The sequence below is a fragment of the Artemia franciscana genome, chromosome 7 (assembly GCF_032884065.1).
Source record: "Artemia franciscana chromosome 7, ASM3288406v1, whole genome shotgun sequence".
Lineage (NCBI taxonomy): Eukaryota > Metazoa > Arthropoda > Branchiopoda > Anostraca > Artemiidae > Artemia > Artemia franciscana.
In genome coordinates this window covers 31,341,143-31,363,351 of record NC_088869.1, presented here as the reverse complement: position 1 = coordinate 31,363,351, position 22,209 = coordinate 31,341,143, and the positions used below count along the sequence as shown (strand labels likewise).

The 22,209-nt window shown below is 32.8% G+C and overlaps 1 protein-coding gene across 1 annotated transcript in view; it reads left to right on the top strand.

The window, feature by feature from the left end:
- Nucleotides 1-22,209, top strand: part of LOC136029668 (uncharacterized) — a 147,808-nt gene that overhangs the window by 92,725 nt on the left and 32,874 nt on the right. The window contains exons 9-11 of the mRNA XM_065708172.1: nt 1,420-1,548; nt 4,018-4,169; nt 13,235-13,344. Coding sequence (XP_065564244.1) covers nt 1,420-1,548; nt 4,018-4,169; nt 13,235-13,344 — 391 coding nt within the window. The remainder of the gene's footprint in view (nt 1-1,419; nt 1,549-4,017; nt 4,170-13,234; nt 13,345-22,209) is intronic.

The window sequence follows — 22,209 nt, the reverse complement described above, 5'->3', positions numbered from 1 at the left end:
TGAACATCATTTGATCAAATACGATCAAATATTCGATCAAATATGATTAAATATGATCAAAAGTTTGATCAAATATGAAAAGTTTGATCATTTTGGAGTGATGTTGATCAAACATGATTAAATATGACCAAAAGTCTTATCAAATATGAAAAGTTTGATCATTTTGGAGTGATGTTGATCAAACATGATTAAATACGATCAAAATTTTGATCAAATATGAAAAGTATGATCATTCTGGAGTGATGTTGAACACAACAACTGTGGTAGAATTATGAAAACTTTGATCAAGTCGTCAAGTATCAATTTTTATGTAACACAAAAACACTACATAAATATAAAGGTGTAGAAATTATGTAAAAAAAAATACTGATAATGAATTTAATCGAATTATCAAAGAAAAATTTAAATCAAGTATGGAAATATTATCAAAACATAGCAAATTAGGTTCAAGATATTAAATATTTTATCCAACCAGCAAATGTTAGTTTCGTGAAATGCAAAGAACCTCATTTATAGATCAACTGAAACAAATACAGAAACTAAAAAGTATGTTCAAAATAAGAAAACCTCTTAACATATTAAAATATGTATTTCTAAAAGCCCACGAAAATGCAAAGATTGAGGAACCTATGCAGTAAATTGTGACCAAATTATGAAAAGTTTGGTCAGTTCTTTGGTAGTTGATTTTCATGGAATGAAAAAAAAAATCTTGAAACAGGATTATAAGGAAACTGTGTCATAAAAATATTAATTTTTTTAAGTATTTCTCAGTTTTTTTTAATCTATCTGGTAATATTGTAGAAAGTTGGATATGTTAGATCTAGTTGATCTGTTTAAAATTCACGCACGAGTCTTTTAGCACAACAGGATAGATTAAAAAAAAAAAAAAACAACAACATAAAAACCAGACACGAATTTTATTCCCTAGCATCCTCAGATACTTCTCTAGGATGAATTGAATCGAGAGATCCCCTTCCCCAATCGGCCCTGCGGGAGCTAGTATTGAACCTTGGGACCCATGGTCCCAAGCAGATGTCAATTGGCTGTGTTAATACAGAATAATAGGCTAACTGTAAGAGCTATTTTCGTTGCCAAAGAGTAGTTAAATTCAAGTCCTCTTATTTGATGAAGGGTTTTATGACTACTTTAATGCGGTAATTTAGATTTTAAAACCGTAATTTAGCGGTAATTTAGATTTTAATACTGTGACTCTCGGCGTATGTTTTTTATTTTATATTGTCTACTTTGACTGCCAAATGCAATTTAAAATTTATATTTGTGAGAGTCTAAAAAAAAAAAAATTATTAAGGTTCTACTCTTGATTTTTTTTTTTTTGTTTAGGGCAAATTTACTTTGACTTATTTGGACTGCCTTTTATTTTGTTTGTGTTTTGTTAAATAAATGTCAAACGAATTTTAGGTGGTTCACGTTGCTGATTATATTCGTTGGGGCACTGAGATTCTTATCGTAGCTGGTGCTGTTCTCTACCTCCTTGGTGCAGCTAATGAAGGATGGTATTTAGGAAGGCGAATGTTTATTGAAAACTTGGTAATTTTGTTCAAGTTAATAATAGGTGGGTGATTGATGTAATATTAACTGTAACCAGCAAAGAGCTTAATATTGTATTTTTAAATACCAAAATATGCATCTCGAACCGAAATTTTTTATTCCCACTCAAACCAGCTTAAATTAAATAATTATAATTTTATTAAATAGGGATCTGGTGGGTGTATATACTAAACGTTATATGCAAATTTAGCTAAAAATTATTTGACAAGTTTTATTGCAAAACAAATGACTAATACCAATGAATTAAAGAGACCTTTTGGTTGGCTGCAAAATATGTAAGAATAGTATTAAAATCAAATACTTTTGCTTTGTTTTTTACCTGAATAAATTGCCTTATTTTGTGTTGTTTTTCTTCAGTCCTCATTGAACTGCTTTGAAGCTATGATTCTAGGAATATTTTATTCCTAGATTAATAAATTAATTTAGGTTAAGATTAATTATAAAGATTAACTAGATTAATTTAGTTTATTATTAATTTAATTATTAATAAATTATTATTAATTTAATTTAATTTATTATTAATTTATTGTTTATTAATTTATTGATTTATTACTTTTAATTAATATTATTAATTTTTATTTATTATTAATTAAAAGATCAACTTAGGTTAAGATTAATTATAAATTAATTTAGGCCTAGATTAATTATAAATTAATATTTATAATTGTAGTTTCAATGTATTCACATTTTGTTAAAAGAGCTATCTTATAGTTTTAAATTTCCTTTGCTGCGGACGGTCCTTGAATAAAGAGCCAAAATAATCATTTAAGGATTTTAAAAATGCCGCCGTCTATATTGTATATATACTTTCTATACTTTCTATTGTATATATACTTTCTAGTGTATATGTATATATACTATTGTATATTCTATGTGTATATGTATATATACTTTCTTTTGTATATCTTGTATATATACTTTCTATTGTATATGCGTATATACTATTATATATTCTATATGTATATGTATATATACTTTCTTTTGTATATATTGTACATATACCGTCTATATTGTATATTGTTTTTATTGATTCTATATTGTTTTACCCCTTGTTGTTTGTATTATTACTATTATGGGCGGACTCACAAAGCTAAGTCAATGCTCAGGTCATAAAGGCCCAAAAGATAGAAATTGGAGGAATAGTTTTCATTTATGTTTAATGCATCTGTAAAGACAAGTAGACATAACACTAGTAAATAAGGTTTGTGACTCATTACATGGATTTTTATCGGGATTTTTCTGAAATACAAACATTTTTTTTTTAACGAGTTTTTTTAGAGCAACATCAAAGCTTTTAACCAACGTAAATTATTAGGTATATGGGGGGACGCCCTCGATTTATAACCTCACTCTTTAGCATTAAAATTGTGCCACCGGAACCCATATTTTGAAAATATTGCCGTCTCTGATAAGTTGTTGAAAGAACCGATTTGGCTTTAATATTTTGTTTCTGAAACATTTTTAAAACTTTCAGGAAATATTCAAGCTATTGGGCCTTATGAAAAATGGAGGGATTTTTTATTTTCCACTTCTCTAGTGTAAGTGTAACATCCCTATTGCTATATCACTAATGTTTATCACTATATCGACAAGGGTAAGCAAAATATTAAAAAGTCAAATACGTCAAGTTCGCTATTCAGATTTCTCTTAATTTCTCTATAAAACATGTGTTTTAATCTAATCTTTTTAAATTAAAAAAAAAAAAAAACCCTAAGGATCAGGATTAATTTAAAGATTAGACTGGACTAATGTAATTACATATTAATGATTTTATACTTAAAATACCAGAAAATCTATGTAGAGGACTTGATTTATTAATAGCTATTTATTTACTGACTCGCTTCCACTATTGAAACCATTAGAAAAAAGTTAGTTTGGATAGATTTTATTTGAAAACAGTCTTATTTAAAGTTTTGTTAAACTTGTTTCACGGTTTTTCTTATTTTAGGGCTAAGATGGTGGGGATTTGAAGAGTAGGAGATGAAATAAAACCAAAAGGCTCATAAATTATTTTGACTCTAAAGTTTGTTAGACATGTTTTAAATTTTATACTTGTGGATGACAGCGAAATTAAAATATGCGAATTATTTAGTAATTAACTTCGAATACCTCACTGCCTTTCCATGACGAAAGCATAACAGTTCAAAATAGGGATCAAACCTTTAATCGACAGCGAAACAAATATAAGATTTTAACTGAATATTTCGGACACATATACAGTGTCCATCATCAGCATTAAAACATAACAGCACTAAAACAGCAGTCTTACTGCTGATGATGGACAATGTATATGCGTCCGAAATATTCAGTTAAAATTTATAACAACCTTTAGGTTATAGAATGGATATTTGTTCTCTGTTTCGTCTTCGAACAGGGGCAAGGTCCATGAGCTCTGTGATTTTTTTTTACCTTAAAATCTGATAATCATATTCAACTTAACTTTTGTAGATGACAGCACCTTCGCGCGTTCTATTCTTGATATCCTGCTGTATGGTACTATTCATGGTGGTATTAAGGTTTATGTGTAAACCACGTGCTGAAGACACTGTGGCTGTTCTTGTTATGCTGTCTACAGGACCCTACTTCTTATTCTTCTGCAGGTGAGACATTGCTACTATAAAAATCTTATTTGGGTTGCCACTAAGAGTTTAGGAATAACCTAAAATCTACTCATAAGGTCTGAAAAATTCTCAAGATTTAAAGCAACAAGCTTAATTATTTTACTTCTCCCCCCTCCTTCATCTAAACGGTAGGTGAAAGAAAATCAAAACTCAATCAAGACAATGGCTACTAGTGCTGGTATTCGGTGGGAAAATAATCACCGTTACTGGTAATAAAAGCGATGGTAACCAAATAATCACTTCGCTTGGTTACTTTATCCACCTCCAATTTAAAATATTAGCCTAACCAAAAACATAACTTACCTCAGACAGTAGCCACTAGCATCAGGGAGGATTACACTTCTATTTTGATAATCAATAGGAAGTTCATCTCCTTTTTTGGCATTATAAAGTATATTTGATTTAAGTATTTCTAAGAGCAGAGTTTAATACACTTATCAAGGTATAAAGTAACAGTAAAGTATGTAATAAATGTAATTTGGGAGTAATGTTCAAAACGTTTATTCTCCCCCCCCCCCCAACATTCCACTCTCAAAATTGAAATCCTGTGATTTAAAAAACCTGTATTAAATAAATGCTATATTCATTAAATATGCGTAGGATTTTAAGGCACGAATGTTCAAAAAAGGAAAGAACCCTGACCTTAACCTGTTTGACCTTGACTCTTATTTTCAGCAGCTATCATGCGAAAAAGAAGATGAAAATGTCAAATCTAATAAAAACAAAATATCCAAAAACACACTCAACAAGAAAAAAAAAACAAAAAAAAAGATAATGTCAAATAGAGTGGAGAAGAAACCACATGTAATTTATGTTTTAAAGTAAGATATCTTACTATGTTCTTCTATTCTTCATTCTATTCACATATTAAATAAAAAAAAAACAAATTTTTTTAGCTGAAAGCAAGGAGCGACATTAAAACTTAAAACGAACAGAAATTACTCCGTATATGAAATGAGTTGTCCCCTCCGCAATCCCTCGCTCCTTACGCTAAAGCTTTTAATTGTTTTAAAAAGTAGAATTGTGGCAAAGAGTCAAACTTTAGCGTAAAGAGCGAGGGATTGCGGAGGGGACAACTCATTTCATATACGGAGTAATTTCTGTTCGTTTTAAGTTTTAATGTCGCTCCTTGCTTTCAGCTAAAAAAAATTTGTTTTTTTTATTTAATTTCTGAACGTTTTTGAATTAATGTATGTTTGGTTTTGGCTCTCAACACATAAATTATTAAAATGAAATTTGTATATTAATTTTTTTTGGCTAAATGGCTTTCTCTTAGTTTTGATCAGATGATTTTGAGAAATAAGGGGTTAAGAAGGAGGCCTAGTTGCCCTCCAATTTTTCGGTTACTTAAAAAGGCAACTAGAACTTTTAATTTTTAACGAACGTTTTTATTAGTAAAAAATATACGTAACTTAAAATTTAACTTACGTAACAAACTTTCATAACCTTATATTTTTATTTTGTATACGAGGTGGTTTGTACCCTCGTTAAAACCTCGCTCTTTACACTAAATCGTAAGTTTTGTCCCAATTCTTTAAGAATGACCCCTGAACCAGAAAAGCCGTAGAATAAATAGTTGAAATTACTAAAAACACTTTAGCATAAAGAGCAAGGTATTTATCTCCTCCTAAATACCTCGCTCTTTATGCTAAAGTATTTTTAGAACCCCTCATATGCGTAATAATCTCTGTTCGTTTTAAGTTTCAATGCTACTTCTTCCTTTCATTTGAAAAAACGTTTTCATATTTATTTTTCATTATTTTCTTATAGTAATGCTAGAGAATCCTGCGCCCTTGTCATTGAATTTTCATCCCCCATGACAGATTCCTCCAAGGAAAAATCCTCCAACATAGCCCCCTCTCCTCAGCCCCACCCCCAAACAAAATAAAATCCCCCTCAAAACGTCTGTACACCTCCCAATAACCATTACTATATGTAAACACTGGTCAAAGTTTGTAACTTGCAGCCCCTCCCCCAGGGATTGTGGGGGAGTAAGTCATCCCCAAAGACATAGTTATTATGGTTTTTGACTATGCTGAACAAAATAGCTATCTCAAAATTTTGATCCGTTGACTTTGGGAAAAAATGAACGTGGGAGGGGGCCTAGATGTCCTCCAATTTTTTTGGTCACTTAAAAAGGGCACTAGAACTTTTCATTTTCGTTAGAATGATCCCTCTTGTGACATTCTAGGACCACTTGGTTGATACGATGACCCCTGGGAAAAACAAAAAAACAAAAAAACAAACAAATAAACACGCACCCGTGATTTGTCTTCTGGCAAAAAATACAAAATTCCACATTTTTGTAGATAGGAGGTTTAAACTTCTACAGTAGGGTACTATGATACGCTGAATCTGATGGTGTCATTTCCGTTAAGATCATACAGCTTTTAGGGGGTGTTTCCCCCTATTTTCCTAAATAAGGCAAATTAACTCTTAACTTTTGATAGGTAAGACTAAACTTGATGAAACTTATATATTTAAAATCAGCATTAAAATGCGATTCTTTTGATGTAGCTATTGATACCAATATTCAATTTTTTAGAGTTTTGGTTACTATTGAGCCGGGTCGCTCCTTACTACAGTTCGTTACCACGAACTGTTTGATAACAATGGCATTCTCTTTGCAAGAAAAATTGAAAACCATTCGCTTTGCAAAGAGAATGAATTTCGTTACCCATCAGTGACAAAAATTCATTCCAATTCAATAAGTAATTTTAAATACTGTGACGATTTACGTGTCCCTCAGCGCTATAGCCTTCAAAATACCCCCAAAATATTACCGTTCTAACCACTAATAATTTTCAACTGTTAAACCATTGACTAATCAGCTCTAAACCAATTTAAATACTTGAAAAAAAATTACGTCAATTACAGTTTATAAAATATTCCTGCATATGGCATTACCGAATAGTAATACGAGAAAACGCAGGACAAGCAGAAAAACGAGGAATTTCTCAGTTGGTGAAGAAAAGAAAAAATAGAAAAGTTTCTGTCGCGATTTCCACTCATCCGTTCTCAGTTCAAGAAGAGAAATAAAGAAGTATATAATAGCAAAATACAAATATAAAATACAAATACGAAAGAAAAGCCTCAGAAAATTTCTTGTGATCCTACATTTTTCAAGCTATCATATTGAGCCGGCCTAGTTGTTCACGATATCTTTACTGAACTGTAATTTCCAATAGCAGAATTTGCAATGGAGCTTATTAACAAAGCTCTTGGTTTTTTGTATTTTAATTCTTTCATAGACAGTCGATATATTCATATATTCCCAAATGCAAAGGTCACTTTCCTACCATTGCCAAGACCTTACTATCCTTACACTTGCTATTACAAGGAAGTTGCTCCTCAAAACGCAATCTGCCCCAATTTTTCTTACTTTAATCCTTTTTAAGTATAAAATAAAAAATTGTCTTTTTAAGCCTGTAAAAAAATAGCTGCTTAAAGTAACAATATACAATAAGGTGCTGGACATTTACCGATCTGAGGACTACCAGGTATGAAACGTAGAAAACAAAGGATATATGTTATATTTTTATTTGAGTACTGAGGGTGACTTGATGGAGGTCCTTGTGAAAATATTTGATTCTTTTTTCATAGTTTGCTAATTGCTGACAAAATCCCCGTTTCTTCTCACCTATTTGATTTTATTTTTCGCTAGCTGTTGGGGTGGCGCTTCGCGCCACCCCAACACCTAGTTGGTGGGGGTGCTTTGCGACCCCCCAAGCCCCCCCGTGCGCGTAAGTCGTTACGTGCCATGTGAGTTACGCGCCATTGTAGTTGTGTCCCTATGCCCCACCTGTATATATAGACATATATATATATATATATATATATATATATATATATATATATATATATATATATATATATATATATATATATATATATATATATATATATATATGTTTTTAACTACGTAAAACTTGCGAATATACAACATTCTTTGCTGTCCCATTGTCTGGGCATATAAATAGATTGTCAGGTTTACCGACTCTTGAATATGCAACATATAATGGTCCATGGTAAAACAATCCGTATTAAGATCTATACCTCATAATTCTAATGATTTCCCTTGAGCTTTGTTGATGGTGATTGCTAATCGACCATTCCCTGTGTCGCCGTCGTCGTTTATATATCCCTCTGTGCCCCCCGGCGTCCCCGTTGTAGTTGTGTCCCGGTCGTCATTTGTATCCCGGTGTCCCGGTCTGTATATACATTCGTTTTTGAATTGGTCTTTTTTTTAGTTTTTAGTTTTTTGCCTTTTTTTAGTTTTTTTTAATTATACCTCATGATTCTAATGATTGCCCTTGAGCTTTGTTGATGGTGATTGCTAATCGAACATTCCCAGTGTCCCCGTTGTCATTTATATATCCCCCTGTGCCCCCGGCGTCCCCGTTGTAGTTGTGTCCCTGTGTCCCGGTCGTCATTTATATTCCCTGTGTCTCAGTCGTCATTTGTATCCCAGTGTCTCGGTCTGTATATACATTCGTTTTTGAAATGGTATATGATTAAATAAATTTTTGTATTTTTCCCCTTTTTTTCTTTTTAGTTTTTTTTTTTTTTAGTTTTGTTTTTCTCCTTTATTTTTCATTTTTTTCCTTTTTTATTTTTTTCTTTTTTAGTTTTTTCAGTTTTTTAGCTTTTTTAGTTTTTTTATTAGTTTTTAGTTTTTTTTTTCTTTTTAGTTTTTTGTAGTTTTTACCTTTTTTTTAGTTTTTTAGTTTTTTTTACTTATGTCATGGTCGTTATTTATACTCCCTGTGTCCCGGTCGTCATTTGTGTCCCGGTGCTTTGTTGATGGTGGTTGCTAATCGAACATTCCTTGTGTCCCGGTCGCTTTCTCTTTGAGTGTCCCGGTCTTCATTTATATTCCCTATGTGCCGGTGTCCCGGTCGTCATTTGTGTCCCGATGTCCCGGTCTGTAATTTCGTCAGTCGAAAAAATGACGTCAGTCAACACATAAACATTACTTCACCCGACAGACCCACACACAGACAACTTATTTTTATATATATAGATAGATTTATTGTATATAGCTTATTTTCTTTGTTTCATACGTCATGTGTAGCCAGTGCGGTCTTAGAATGGATTCACAAAATTTAAATTTGATAAGCACATGTTTCTTAACTAACATTCAAATGATTTGGACTTAAAAATCATTTAAACAAACTCAGTGACAAACTTGGAAAAATTAAAAAAAAAATAATCTCTCTGTTTCTTTCAAAAATTAACAAAAAGTTGAACATTCTTTCAACTCAGGAAAAGATAAAACGGACCCAATACTAGGTGGTGGTGTCTACAGAGTCCCATGTTCATGTGAAAAATTTTACATTGGAAGGACTAATCAACAACTAGGGGGACGATTGCAAGAACACAAAATTTCCCTAAGATTTGAAAATAAAAATGACAACTTTGATTCAGCTCTGGCCCAGCATATATACGAAAATCCTGACCATTTAGTCCTTTTTAAAGAGGCAACTTTAATATCTACCGAAAATGGCCTACTGCAATGTTTTAAAGAGGCAATTGAGATAAAAAAAACCATATAATTAGAAATTTGGCTATAAATGCAGACACGGCAGATATTTCCTCAAGTCCAATGATATTTTCCTATGTTTGTAGGATTACAGAAAAATAGCGCTTTGGTAAAAACACAAAATAGTATAGGAGCTTTAGTAAAGTGAAAATAAACCATTGAAGGACCATTTTAACTGTACAAAAATAAAGCATTTTAGGATTGTTGCCTGTTTTTTTCGTTTAATTTGTTATCACTTCTACAGCCTGAACTAAGTCCAATGGTTGACCGTGGTTTCGGATCTAAATTAAATAAAAAAACAAAAAATTTTAACTGAAAGTAAGGAACGACACTAAAACTTAAAACAAAGAGAAATTATTCCATGTATGAAAGGGGCTGTTCCCTTCTCAGCGCCCCGCTCTTTATGCTAAAGTTTGACTCTTTCTCTCAATTCTATTTTATAAAACAATAAATAATTTTAGCGTAAAGAGCGGGACGTTGAGGAAGGAACAGCCCTTTTCATACATGGAGTAATTTTTGTTCGTTTTAAGTCACCATTTTGCTCATATGACACCTCATATAAGACTATACCAAACATTATAGATTAGTCTTGTTCTGAGGCTATGTACTAATTTTGTTACTCCCAAATCAATATTCTTGTTTTTTATGCTTGGTTTTTGCGTTTTCAATTGATTTTTACTTTTCTGTAATCCTACAAACGTATGGAAATATCACCAGTTGATTTATTTGCACTAGTTTTGTCGATATATGTTGTATAGGCTGCAAATTAATAACTTCTTGTTCATTTTAAGTTTCAATTTCGCTCTTTACTTCCCTCAGAAAAACTTAATTTTTTTTTTTAAATTAATCTGTGCCTGTTTTTTATTTACATGTAATGTGGAAGCAACACTTTAATCATCATTTATTCCGGGGGGAGGGTAGCACCGTCATATATGGAGCAATTACTTCGGTTCGATTTAAGTTTTAATGTTACTCTTTGCTTTTAGTTGAAAAACGTATTTTAAAAAATTTAGGCTTTGATTGTTTTTTAAATAATTCTAACGAATTTTTCTTATTAACCGTGTATATTTCCGGTATTTGTTCGAAAAATTTCAAGTTTGAAGATAAAAGCCCCTACAGAACACGGCCGTGAACAGCTGCAGAAGCCGCATAATTGAAAATTTTGACACCATATTGAGCGATTTCTGGCTCTTTTTCAAGATCACCATAAGTTTGTTTTCGCAATAATAAAAGATAAGGTGAACAGACGATTTATGAAACTTACTAAGAGGATTGGGAGGGGACTATACGTGAGGGGTCCTTATAAACCTCCTTTTAAAGGTTTCGACCATAATTATTACAATGTTTCCAAGTTTCCCACAATAGAAGTGGCACCAAAAGTGTCATTTTTAGCGCTAAATGACACTTATGGATGGTAAAATAGATAGAAGAACGTAGATATGATCAATAGATTTAAAATGAGCCATTAAACACCTCTCTAAAAATTTATCGTAGCCCCAGTTTTCCACTTTAGACATGTGCCATTTTTAGTGCTATATGGGACTTGTAGATGCCAAAATTTAAAAAAAGCAAGTAAGTATAATAAGTAGATTTTAAATGAGCCATTAGATATCTCTCTATGATGTTCTGGTATACCATTAGGCCTGAAAAAAAAAAGAAAAAAAAAGGAGACACATCAGTGCTAACCAGGCCAAAAAGTAATTTTCCTTGTTTTTCATGAAGGGGGACTGTAATTTCCCTGTCAAAATTTTTGGCTATGCTGATTCCAATAGTACACTTTTCATCTTGGTATGACTCCATTTTGAGGGATTTCAGGCATTTTTCGAAAACAACCATAAATTTCTCTTTTAAATTTCTCTTTCCATAAACTTTTGTTTTGAAGACAAAACAAAATAATAGTTACCATTCCTGAATCAGTGCTAGATGTAATTTTTCCTCATAAAGTAATTTTTTCAAAACGTATTTTTCAACTTTTGTTACTATGTGCTGTGGTTCGTTCTTTACTAGGTTGCAGCTACTGCTGCAACTTAATAGTTGCAGTAGTACCTGCAACTATTACAAAAACCTAGTATAATTACTAGGTTTTTGACCCTATTCATTCCAGTGGTACAGTTTTTATTTTGATCTGACACCATTTTCAATAAGTTTCGGGATCTTTTTGTTTTTGCAATATACTTTTACTTTTAAGAATAACTGAAGTAATAGTTACCATTCTTGAATCAGTGTCAGATGGCAATTTTTTCTCACCGGGCAGTTTTTCTTAAACGCGTTTTTTGATTTGAATTACTAGGGGTTGTGTTTGCTCTTTACAATGTTGCAGCTACCGCTGCAATCATGATAAAAGACCCAAAACCATGAAAATAACTCCAAGTACCGACAAGCGTGATACCATTATGCGCGATACCAATACGCCCGCAACCGATACACCCGATATATTTACGCCCAATACCATATACAGCTCTTTCCCCATGGACTATAGACTATATATTATATATTCAGCCCCATGTCACATGACCCCCATATTCAACGTTGTATATCATTTTATAGGGTTTAAATTGTATTGGGGTTCAATACTTTTTTTATGGACTGTTTAAGGACAGTCATATATACAAACTATACAAGAAATGTGGTCCAATCTCACTTTCTAGGGCTATAATGAGAGAAAGATTGAGATAGCCGGGCATTGTTTTGCAGATGAAAAATAACAGCTCGCCAAAAATTGCGATTTTTGTCCATGTCTTTAGGACCAATCGAATAGCAGGTCGAAGAGTAAGGAAGGATTTAAAGAAAATTGGAACTTATTGGAAGGGGATGAAGTGTGAAAAAATGAATAGATGTGGGTGAACAAGGGACGTGTGCAGTTGTGTTGACCTCGTAGCCAACGTGGCAAGTCGTGTTGGCCTCGTGGTGGCCTGTTGCTGCAGTGATTTGCTATCAGTAATAGTAGTATTACCTCTCCAAACCCAGGAGCGTAGGCAATATTCTTATTTGGGCCCATATCCTCCTTTAGCTTATACTCTCGTTATTAATGGACTTCAATAAAATGAAATACTGTGTCTGCTTATCATAAAATCATAAACCATGAGCTTATAATTCCGAAAATTTGAGCTACACTCAAGTCATTTTTTTTTCTTTTTTTTTGTCTTATAATTTTTGATTTGAACGTATTATAAAACTGGTTGTTATTGTCATCTTCATTTCTTGGAACTATTTTATTTACATATTTTGAAAATTCAGTTATGTTTTCGTCCTTACTTAATTTGTCGTTTGATTTCTTTTTACGAAAATGAAGTGACCCACTGACAATTTCCTTTTAGCTTTAAATAATGTAGAATTATCGCAGGTATGTAGTGGAACGCTAATCTCCAGTTGTTGCCAGAAATGGCAACGCTGGTACATAAATTCTCAACAAAAGCACGTTCTTGCCATTCTATAAAATTATATCAAGGATAATCTAGCTGAGTAGATCTTTCCAATTCTTTCAAACTTTTTTTCTCTCTAGGGGCTTTAAAAAGGTTGGTCCTTTTGTCGTTATGATCTACCGTATGATCATGGGAGATCTTCTTCGCTTTGTTACGATTTACGCAGTTTTTATTATGGGATTCTCTCAAGGTAAGATTTCAAGACATTTTAAGGCTTCTGAAAATACCATGCTCAGATACACGTTTAACTATCCAGTTAGGGGACTCAAAACTTGAGGTAGAGAGGAAATAAATGGATATGAAAAGTAAATTATCTGAAAAATTTAGGAAACTATGAAATTTTAAAAAAATCAAGATTTAAAAGGGTATGGAGTTAGCTGGCATAGCTGGCGAATTGACAAGTTGACTTTATGCTTGGAATACAAAAAATGAATTACAGTAATATTTCAGGATTGTTGCAACCAAATATTATGCCATTTTGAAAAAATTTTACGGTAATTTGAAGTTGAAATTTCGGAAATATTTTACGGTATTTTTTAAGAGTATGGTCAAAGAACCTAAATTAAAAATTTTAAAGAGGAACTTAAGTTAAAAAAATTAAAGATTCTTTTAAACTGTTGCCTACCAACTTTTCCTGGAAATAACATATGCCTGACCTATTCTCTTTGTGTCTTTACTTTCCCTCGCCCAAAATATTTCTGACAGCACGAATTCAAAAGGACGCTCTGAAGGGTTGAAAAAACAACTGGCGGTTTTTTTTTTCAATGAAAAACTTAAATGCACCCAAGCCAGGCATAAATGTGAAATTGGCAGTGTAGTCTGTAACGTCAGTATCTTTCTCCAATGTTGTTCATAAAACGTTTTAACTGCAGCAATAGTCATAAAGACCGATAGACAGAATAAGCTTTAAAAAACGCAACTTGAAATTCGCTACTGAAAAAACGCTACGTGAAATTCTGTCTTTTTCCAACGTTGTTCATAAAACGTTTTAACTGCAGCAATAGTCATAAAGAGCGATACACAGAATAAGCTTAAAATAAAGCAACCTTAAATTTGCTATTTAAAAAAAAAGCTACTTTAAATTCTGAACAAAAAATGTTGGTATAAATCTGGTACCAGAAAATAAAAAATACAATCATATAGATGAACAGCTATTTTTGCACCTGTAAAGATCAATTCCAGATTCTGTCAACTAGATTCTGACCAAAAAATGCTTTTCCTTTTTTTTTTCCCGATGTAGCTGTTTTTATGGCAACTAACGGATTTTTCACGTTTGTGTGATAATCAGTTTAACCTTACAACCCCAATTACCTGAAATAGCCACATAGAATGAATATTTTATTTATTTTCCATCTCTCTTAAGGAACTTACGTTTTAAAAATTAAAGATTCTTTTAAACTGTTTCCTACCCACTTTTCCTGGAATTTTGCATATACCTGACCTATTTTCTTTGTGTCTTTAATTTCTCTCCCCCAAAATATTTCTGCCTACATGCGTTCAAAAGGACGTTCGGAAGCAACTGGCGTTTTTTTTTTTTTTTTTCAATAAAAAATTCGTAAAATTGGTATTGTCGTCTGTGTTTACTCTTCTTTTCTCCAACGTTGTTCATAAAACGTTTTAACTGTAGCAATAATCATAAAAAAAAATGATGGACAGAATAAGCTTTAAAAACGCTACTTAAATTCTGAACACAAACTGCGGTATAAATCTGGTACCAGAAAGTACCAAATACAATCATCTAGATTCTGACCAAAAATAGTTTGTCTGTATTTTTTTTCTCAATGTTGCTGTATTTATGGCAACTAACGGATTCTTCACATTTGTGCAATTATCAGTTTAACCTTGCAACCCCAATTACCTAAAATAGCTACATAGCATGAATATTTTATTTATTTTCCATCCTTCACATACTGAAAAAACCAATTCAGCAATCTGACTGAAACTGTATAACAGAAAATGGAACTCGAGTCTTTTTCTCTTATTTGTCTTACTTCCCCCTATATGCCTTACTGCACTTTAATGCGTGAATGTAAGTAACTTTTATAAATTACTTTAAGTAAATCTAACGCAACATTTTGCTCTTCAAGTTCAAATTTTCAGTCAGCTTTTGACAGATATGTCAACAGATAACTTGTCTCCACCATGATCCAGAATCAAGATTGAAAATAAGTAGTCTTGAACAATCATTATTGCAAGTCTGAATAATGAAGTTTTACTAGTAATTTGAAAAGAATCATAAAACTGGGGAACCCCCTAGAGGTGTGAAGCATAACAGAAATCAAACACTTGTCATCTAATTTTGGAATGTTTTGCACAGGAGACACCGAAGTACTTAAGCTGGATTAGAAGCCTAACCACCACTACCATGTGCACTTCTCATTTCTAATTGTAGGATATAAAAACCAAGTAATTAGGCTATATTTGCTTACCGACTCATATCATGACGCTGCACATGCTTTACCATATCATTCCACGCTTCAGTTTTAATAACCGCTGAGTCAGATTTTGACAGATATGTCAACAGACAACGTGTCTCTACTATGATCCAGAATCAAGATTGAAAAATAAGTTGTCATGAACAACCGTTATTGGAAGTCTGTATAATGAAGTTTTACTAGTAATTTGAAAAGAATCATAAGACTGGGGAACCCCTTAGTGATTTAAAGTATAAAAGAAATCAAACATGTTTCATATAATTTGGAATATTTTGTACAGGAGACACGTCCTGCAGCTGATCTTTCAGGAAGGTTTACACTTGTAGTTTAACTTAGATAAATTCTGAGTGAACATGGATGTTAATAATAGTTGAACTTGTAAATATTAAATGAAAATATTAAATATTAAATGTTGATTTTCTGGTAAATCCTAGGGGTTTTGTTATTGAAAATAGGGATTTCTCACCAGTATTTTGGGGATTTTGAAAAATATGAAGTGGTACCTATGTAAAGTATTCATTTGATAGTTAGCCTTTTTTACATAGGGTCTGAATACCTTAGAGATTTGAAGGAAGTTTAAAAATAATGTAATAACTTTATAAACAAATTTAAAGCTGTAATTTTTTTGCTAATATTTTCTGAAGTATTACCATAATTAAACATAATTCAATTTAAAGCTAAAAAATTTGTTCTTTATTAATGAGTAATTTATAGTGAATTTAAGAACATGAATTTGTGACTGTTTAAAGAGTGAAATTAAAAAGGCATTTAGGAATTGGAAGGCTAATCATTTTCGTTACATTTTTTCACATTTTTTTTCTTGTGAATGTCGATTATTATAATTTTTACAAATGTGAACAATATATCAGAACAATAGTAGAATGATAAGATGTTCATAAAATTGATTTGCCGACAACATTAAAAGACAAATGCTGATAAGTTTTATTTCATTTACATAAAACTGTTATAGTTGTTATAATTAGAGCAACATTAAAACAAATCCGTTTACCTAACACTCGAATTAGACGTTAGGGTTTTTATTTTGTTAAATCTAGTTGGTTCACCAATTTATTTTTCCACAGAGATTATAATTTTCCCTGGGAACTGTTTTCCAAATTACTATATGCTCAAGTTTCTAAACGGAAAATTAATGAAGCGAAAACAGTTACTAAGCCATTTGCGAGCAGGTTTTTTAATGGGGAAATAACTTTTAAAGAGAAAACCAAATTTATTCTTTGTTTAAAAATGTAATAACTAAATGTAAAAAACTTGAATCAATTTCAAATTTTGTTCATACAAACACGTAAATAAAAACTTAAGAAGCTGTAATAGGAAAGGAAACTGAAAGTCTTAGCCTACAAGTTTTGGCTGTACTCAAGCAAAACTAATTCCGCATATCAATTCCAGTATAGTTTTATAACTAACTCTAATTTAGTTGTATAAGAAAACGCAGCGGTTTTTACTAGCTCTTGGGACACATGTACAAATGTTGGTAACCATGCCTTCACATAAAAGGGCCATAATAAGAAAATTCAGTGGTTTTTATGAACTTTTACGATGGATGTAAAGACGTTAAGAACCATGCCTGCGCATAAGATTGCCATAATAGGAAAACTCAGTAATTAGTTCTTGGGACAGATGTAAAGATGTTGGTAACCATGCCTTCACATAAAAGGGCCATAATAAGAAAATTCATTGGTTCTTAATAACTCTTGGGACATATGTACAAATGTTGGCAGCCATGCCTGCACATAAAAAGGCCTTAAAAAGAAAATTGGTCGGTTTGTATTAGCTCTTGGGACATATATACCAATGTTTGCAACCATGCCTGCGCATAAAAGGGTCATAATAAGAAAATTCAGCGGTTCGTATGAGCTTTTCTGACAAATGTAAAGATGTTGGGAACCATGCCTTCGCGTAAGATTATCGTAATAAGAAAACTCAGTAATTAGCTCTTGAGAGTTGTAGAGCTGTTAGCACCCATGCCTGCACATAACAGAGACATAAAACGAAATTTCAGTGGTTTTATTAGCTCTTGGGACAGTTTTGTATTTGCTGACAGCCATGCCGGCACATAAGAGAGTCATAATAAGAAAACTCAATAGCTTTTATTAGCTCTTTGGACAAATGTACAGATGTTGGCAACCATGGCTGCACATAAGCGGGCCTATTCCTTTTGCTTTTTAATCATTCCATTGTAGTTTTAATTGAGTTCACATATTATTTTGCTGCTAAGACCCTTTGAAGGGTTGATACCACTGCGACTAAAGATAAATAAAGGCTTTAAGACCAAACAGGCCTATAATGACAAGGGCTTCTTTCGTGTAATAGGAATAGAAAGTTGATTGTACATTTGTTACTTGTGGTTTTCAAATGAATGGCCAAAATGCATATATTATATTCTGCTTTCTTGTTGGAATAGCTATTGTATTTACTGGTTTAGTGTTTTCTTTTCATGCTTTTTTGAATGTTTTCAGTTCCTTCAAATCCCTTCCTTTTTTCAATACTTAAGATTTCGTCTTGGGATGTAGAAGAAAATATTCATTTTTCCTTTTGTTTTTTTTTTATATTGGCCGTAGTTCCGTTACTTTCAAGGGGTAGTTTTAAGTTCTCAAGTAGATCTCAAGCAAGAGCCTTGATCCTCACCCTTTACTAGACGCAATGACCTCGAGTTTCTGTTATACAGTACCAATCAGATTGCTCAATTTGTTTTCTCACTCTGTCTGATATTAAGGTTACTCTACTAATTAACTAATATGAGCTATTCATTAAATAGCTTAGTGGTTTTATGGTAAGCCTGTTCTGTCTGTCCGCCCTTGTTAGAATAATATCTACAAGTGTATGAATGTCACAGGTTTCTTATTTCAGTGTTTTATTTGTATACCAGTGTCCATGGTGATACTAACACATGCAAGCTTTGTCGGTACTATTGGCAAATTAATTGTCAACAGTATATGAACATTTAGCATGCACAACATGTAGGGTTTCTGTCATCGTATTTCTTCATCAGGGTTGCAGCGGTATCTGCAACCTAGTAAAGAACGAACCAAGACCCTTAGTAACCAAACAGTGAAAAACATACCATTTTCTACACTTGTTTCTGTCTTTTTTTATATTGTAGACCCGTTGTTTTCAAGGGTAGTTCTTTGATTCAGGCTACAGACAAGTATAAGTATTGATCCTCACTATTTACTTTGAAAAGTCCATGCTATTGGAAGTAAGAATAAGCATTATCACTGACCCTTGCCTTTATCCTTGTTGTTCCAGCCAGGGGACTCTAAGTTTCCTGTATAATTTTTTCGCCCGTATCAGTTTCAATCGTGCGATTTTGTTTCGAATCGACATCGTTTTTTAGGGGTTTCACGCTATTTTTTCAAAATTTCCATGAGTTTTATTTCAATATAACTTTTTACTATTAAGACTAAACGAGATATAAACCACTTTATCCACCATTTATGAATCAGCGACAACTAGAAATTTTTCTCACTAGACTGTGGTTTATAAACACGTTTTTCAATTTTTAGTTACTGAGGGCCGTGGTCCGTTCTTTACTAGGTTGCAGAAGCTGCTGAAACCATGATGAACAAATACGGTGGCAGAAATCCTATTTGTTGCATAAGCTAAATATTCACATGCTGCTAACAATTAATTTGCCAATGGTACAGATAAAGATTATATCAGTTAGTAACTCCATGGATGGACACAAAAATAAAAATAAAATTGAATAAAATAATCTTTCGCAATTTTAGTGTTCAGTTTATCATATTTTAATTATAAAGGAATCTAAACTGTTTTATAAACATTTTACCTTTGAAGAAAATAAATTAACATTTGAAAGTAAGCATACACTCTATTCTGAAACAAAAGACATATCAATGCAGCTTTACAAGAAATAATCATGGGACATCTACACTATTGTCAGCAACCATAACAACAGAAAGGACCACATTCTCCAGTGATTACGACCCTTTTAAGGATTACTGCCTCTGTGGCTAAGGATAAGCATAAGATCGTTCTCTTGTCCTCCTCCCATACAGCTGTTAACTTATAAAATGTCAAGGATACCGGATTATCTTGGAGTAGATGGCATAGGTAGGTAGGTAGGTAGGTAAATTTTTATTTAAAACCTTTATATCATATACATATTAATTAGTCGCAAAAAGCCCGTTCTGGCCTGTAATAGCGACTACATTCATGTTAGTTTAATCATCAATAATACTAACTCATTAAATACACAAACACACAAAAAAATAATGTGAATATATATGCATATATATACACACATATATACACATACCTACATATATATACATACACAAACATATCTATCTTCTATATATATATAAATAAGTTGTCTCTGTGTGTGTGTGTGTGTGTGTGTCAAGTGACGTCATTTTTGTGTGTCGACTGACGTCATGTTTGTTGATTGACGAAATTAAACACCGGGACATCGGAACACAAATGACGACCGGGACATAGGGAATATAAATGACGACCGGGACACTCAAAGAGAAAGCGACCGGGACACAAGGAATGTTCGATTAGCAATCACCATCAACAAAGCACCGGGACACAGGGAATGTAAATGACGACTAGGACACTCAAAGAGAAATTACAGACCGAGACACCGGAACACAAATGACGACCGGGACAAAAATGACTACCGGGACACCGGGACACAGGGAATATAAATGAAGACCGCGACACTCAAAGAGAAATTACAGACTGGGACACCGGGACACAGGGAAACAACAACAAAGGGGACGCCGGGGGACACAGGGGGATATATAAATGTCGACAGGGACACAGGGAATGTTCGATTAGCAATCACCATCAACAAAGCTCAAGGGCAATCATTAGAATAATGAGGTATAGATCTGAATACAGATTGTTTTTCCCATGGACAATTATATGTTGCATGTTCAAGAGTCGGTAAACCTGACAATCTATTTATATGCATAGACAATGGGACAGCCAAGAATGTTGTACATTCGCAAGTTTTACGTAGTTAAATATATATATATATATATATATATATATATATATATATATATATATATATATATATATATATATATATATATATATATATATATATATATATATATATATATATATATATTTATATATATATATATATATATGTATATATATATATCTATATTCACAGGTGGGACACAGGGACACAACTACAATGGCGCGTAACTAATAAGGCGCGTAACGACTTGCGCGCGCGGGGGGGCTTGGGGGGGGGGGGTGGCGAAGCGCCACCCCAACAGCTAGTATACACATGAATATATATATATATATACTAGCTGTTGGGGTGGCGCTTCGCGCCACCCCAACACCTAGTTGGTGGGGCGCTTCGCGCCCCCCCAAGCCCCCCCGCGCGCGTAAGTCGTTACGCGCCATATTAGTTACGCGCCATTGTAGTTGTGTCCCTGTGTCCCACCTGTGAATATAGATAGATTTATATATGTGTTTCAAACTACGTAAAAATTGCGAATATACAACATTCTTGGCTTTCCCATTGTCTGTCCATATACAAAGCCGTATGTACTAATAATGACGTCATATGCAAACGCTCTTTTTACAAACAAACAAACATGCATACACACAACTCGTTTTTATATAGATAGATAGATAGATAGATACAATACAAATTAACTACGTAAAACTTGTGAATATACAACAATCTTCGCTGTCCCATTGTCTGTGTTGCAATCTTTTAAATTGAAAAAGCAGATCCGTTGGAATCATGGGAATGCGAGGAATAAGAACAGCCTCACCCTCATAAGGCCCTGTCAAGATTGTGGCCTCTATTAGGTTTTCCATTGTTTTTTTTTTTTACGGCAAGTCGCGTGCCATTGCAAAGCTTTGGTGGGTTGATATTTCTTAAAAGTATTATTGGTAATTTTTTTAATGATTGACCTTGAGCTTTGTTAATGGTGATTGCAAATGCTAATCAAATTGGGAATTGCAATCTTTTAAATTGAAAAGGCAGATCCGTTGGAATCATGGGAATGCGAGGAATAAGAACAGCCTCACCCTCAAAAGGCCCTGTCAGGATTGTGGCCTCTATTAGGTTTTCCATTGTTTTTTTTACGGCAAGTCGAGTGCCATTGCATACCGACTCTTGAACATGCAACATATAATTGTCCATGGGAACATGATTCTAATGATTGCCCTTGAGCTTTGTTGATGGTGATTGCTAATCGAACATTGCATGTGTCCCCGTCGTCATTTATATATCCCCCTTGTGCCCCCGGCGTCACCGTTGTAGTTGTGTCCCTGCGTCCCGGTCGTCATTTATATTCCCTGTGTCCCGGTCGTCATCCAAGTATACATTCGTTTTTGAATTGGTATATGATGAAATAAATTTTTAATTTTTTCCCTTTTTTTCTTTTTAGTTTTTTTTATTGGTTTTTACCTTTTTTTAGGTTTTTTAGTTTTTTTCTTTTTTCTTTTTAGTTTTTTTTGAAGTTTTTATCTTTTTAGTTTTTTTATTTTTATTCATATTTTTTTAGTTTTCTTTTTCTCCTTTATTTTTCAGTTTTTTTCCTTTTTTTAGTTTTTTTTCTTTTTTAGTTATTTTAGTTTTTACCTTTTTTAGTTCTTTT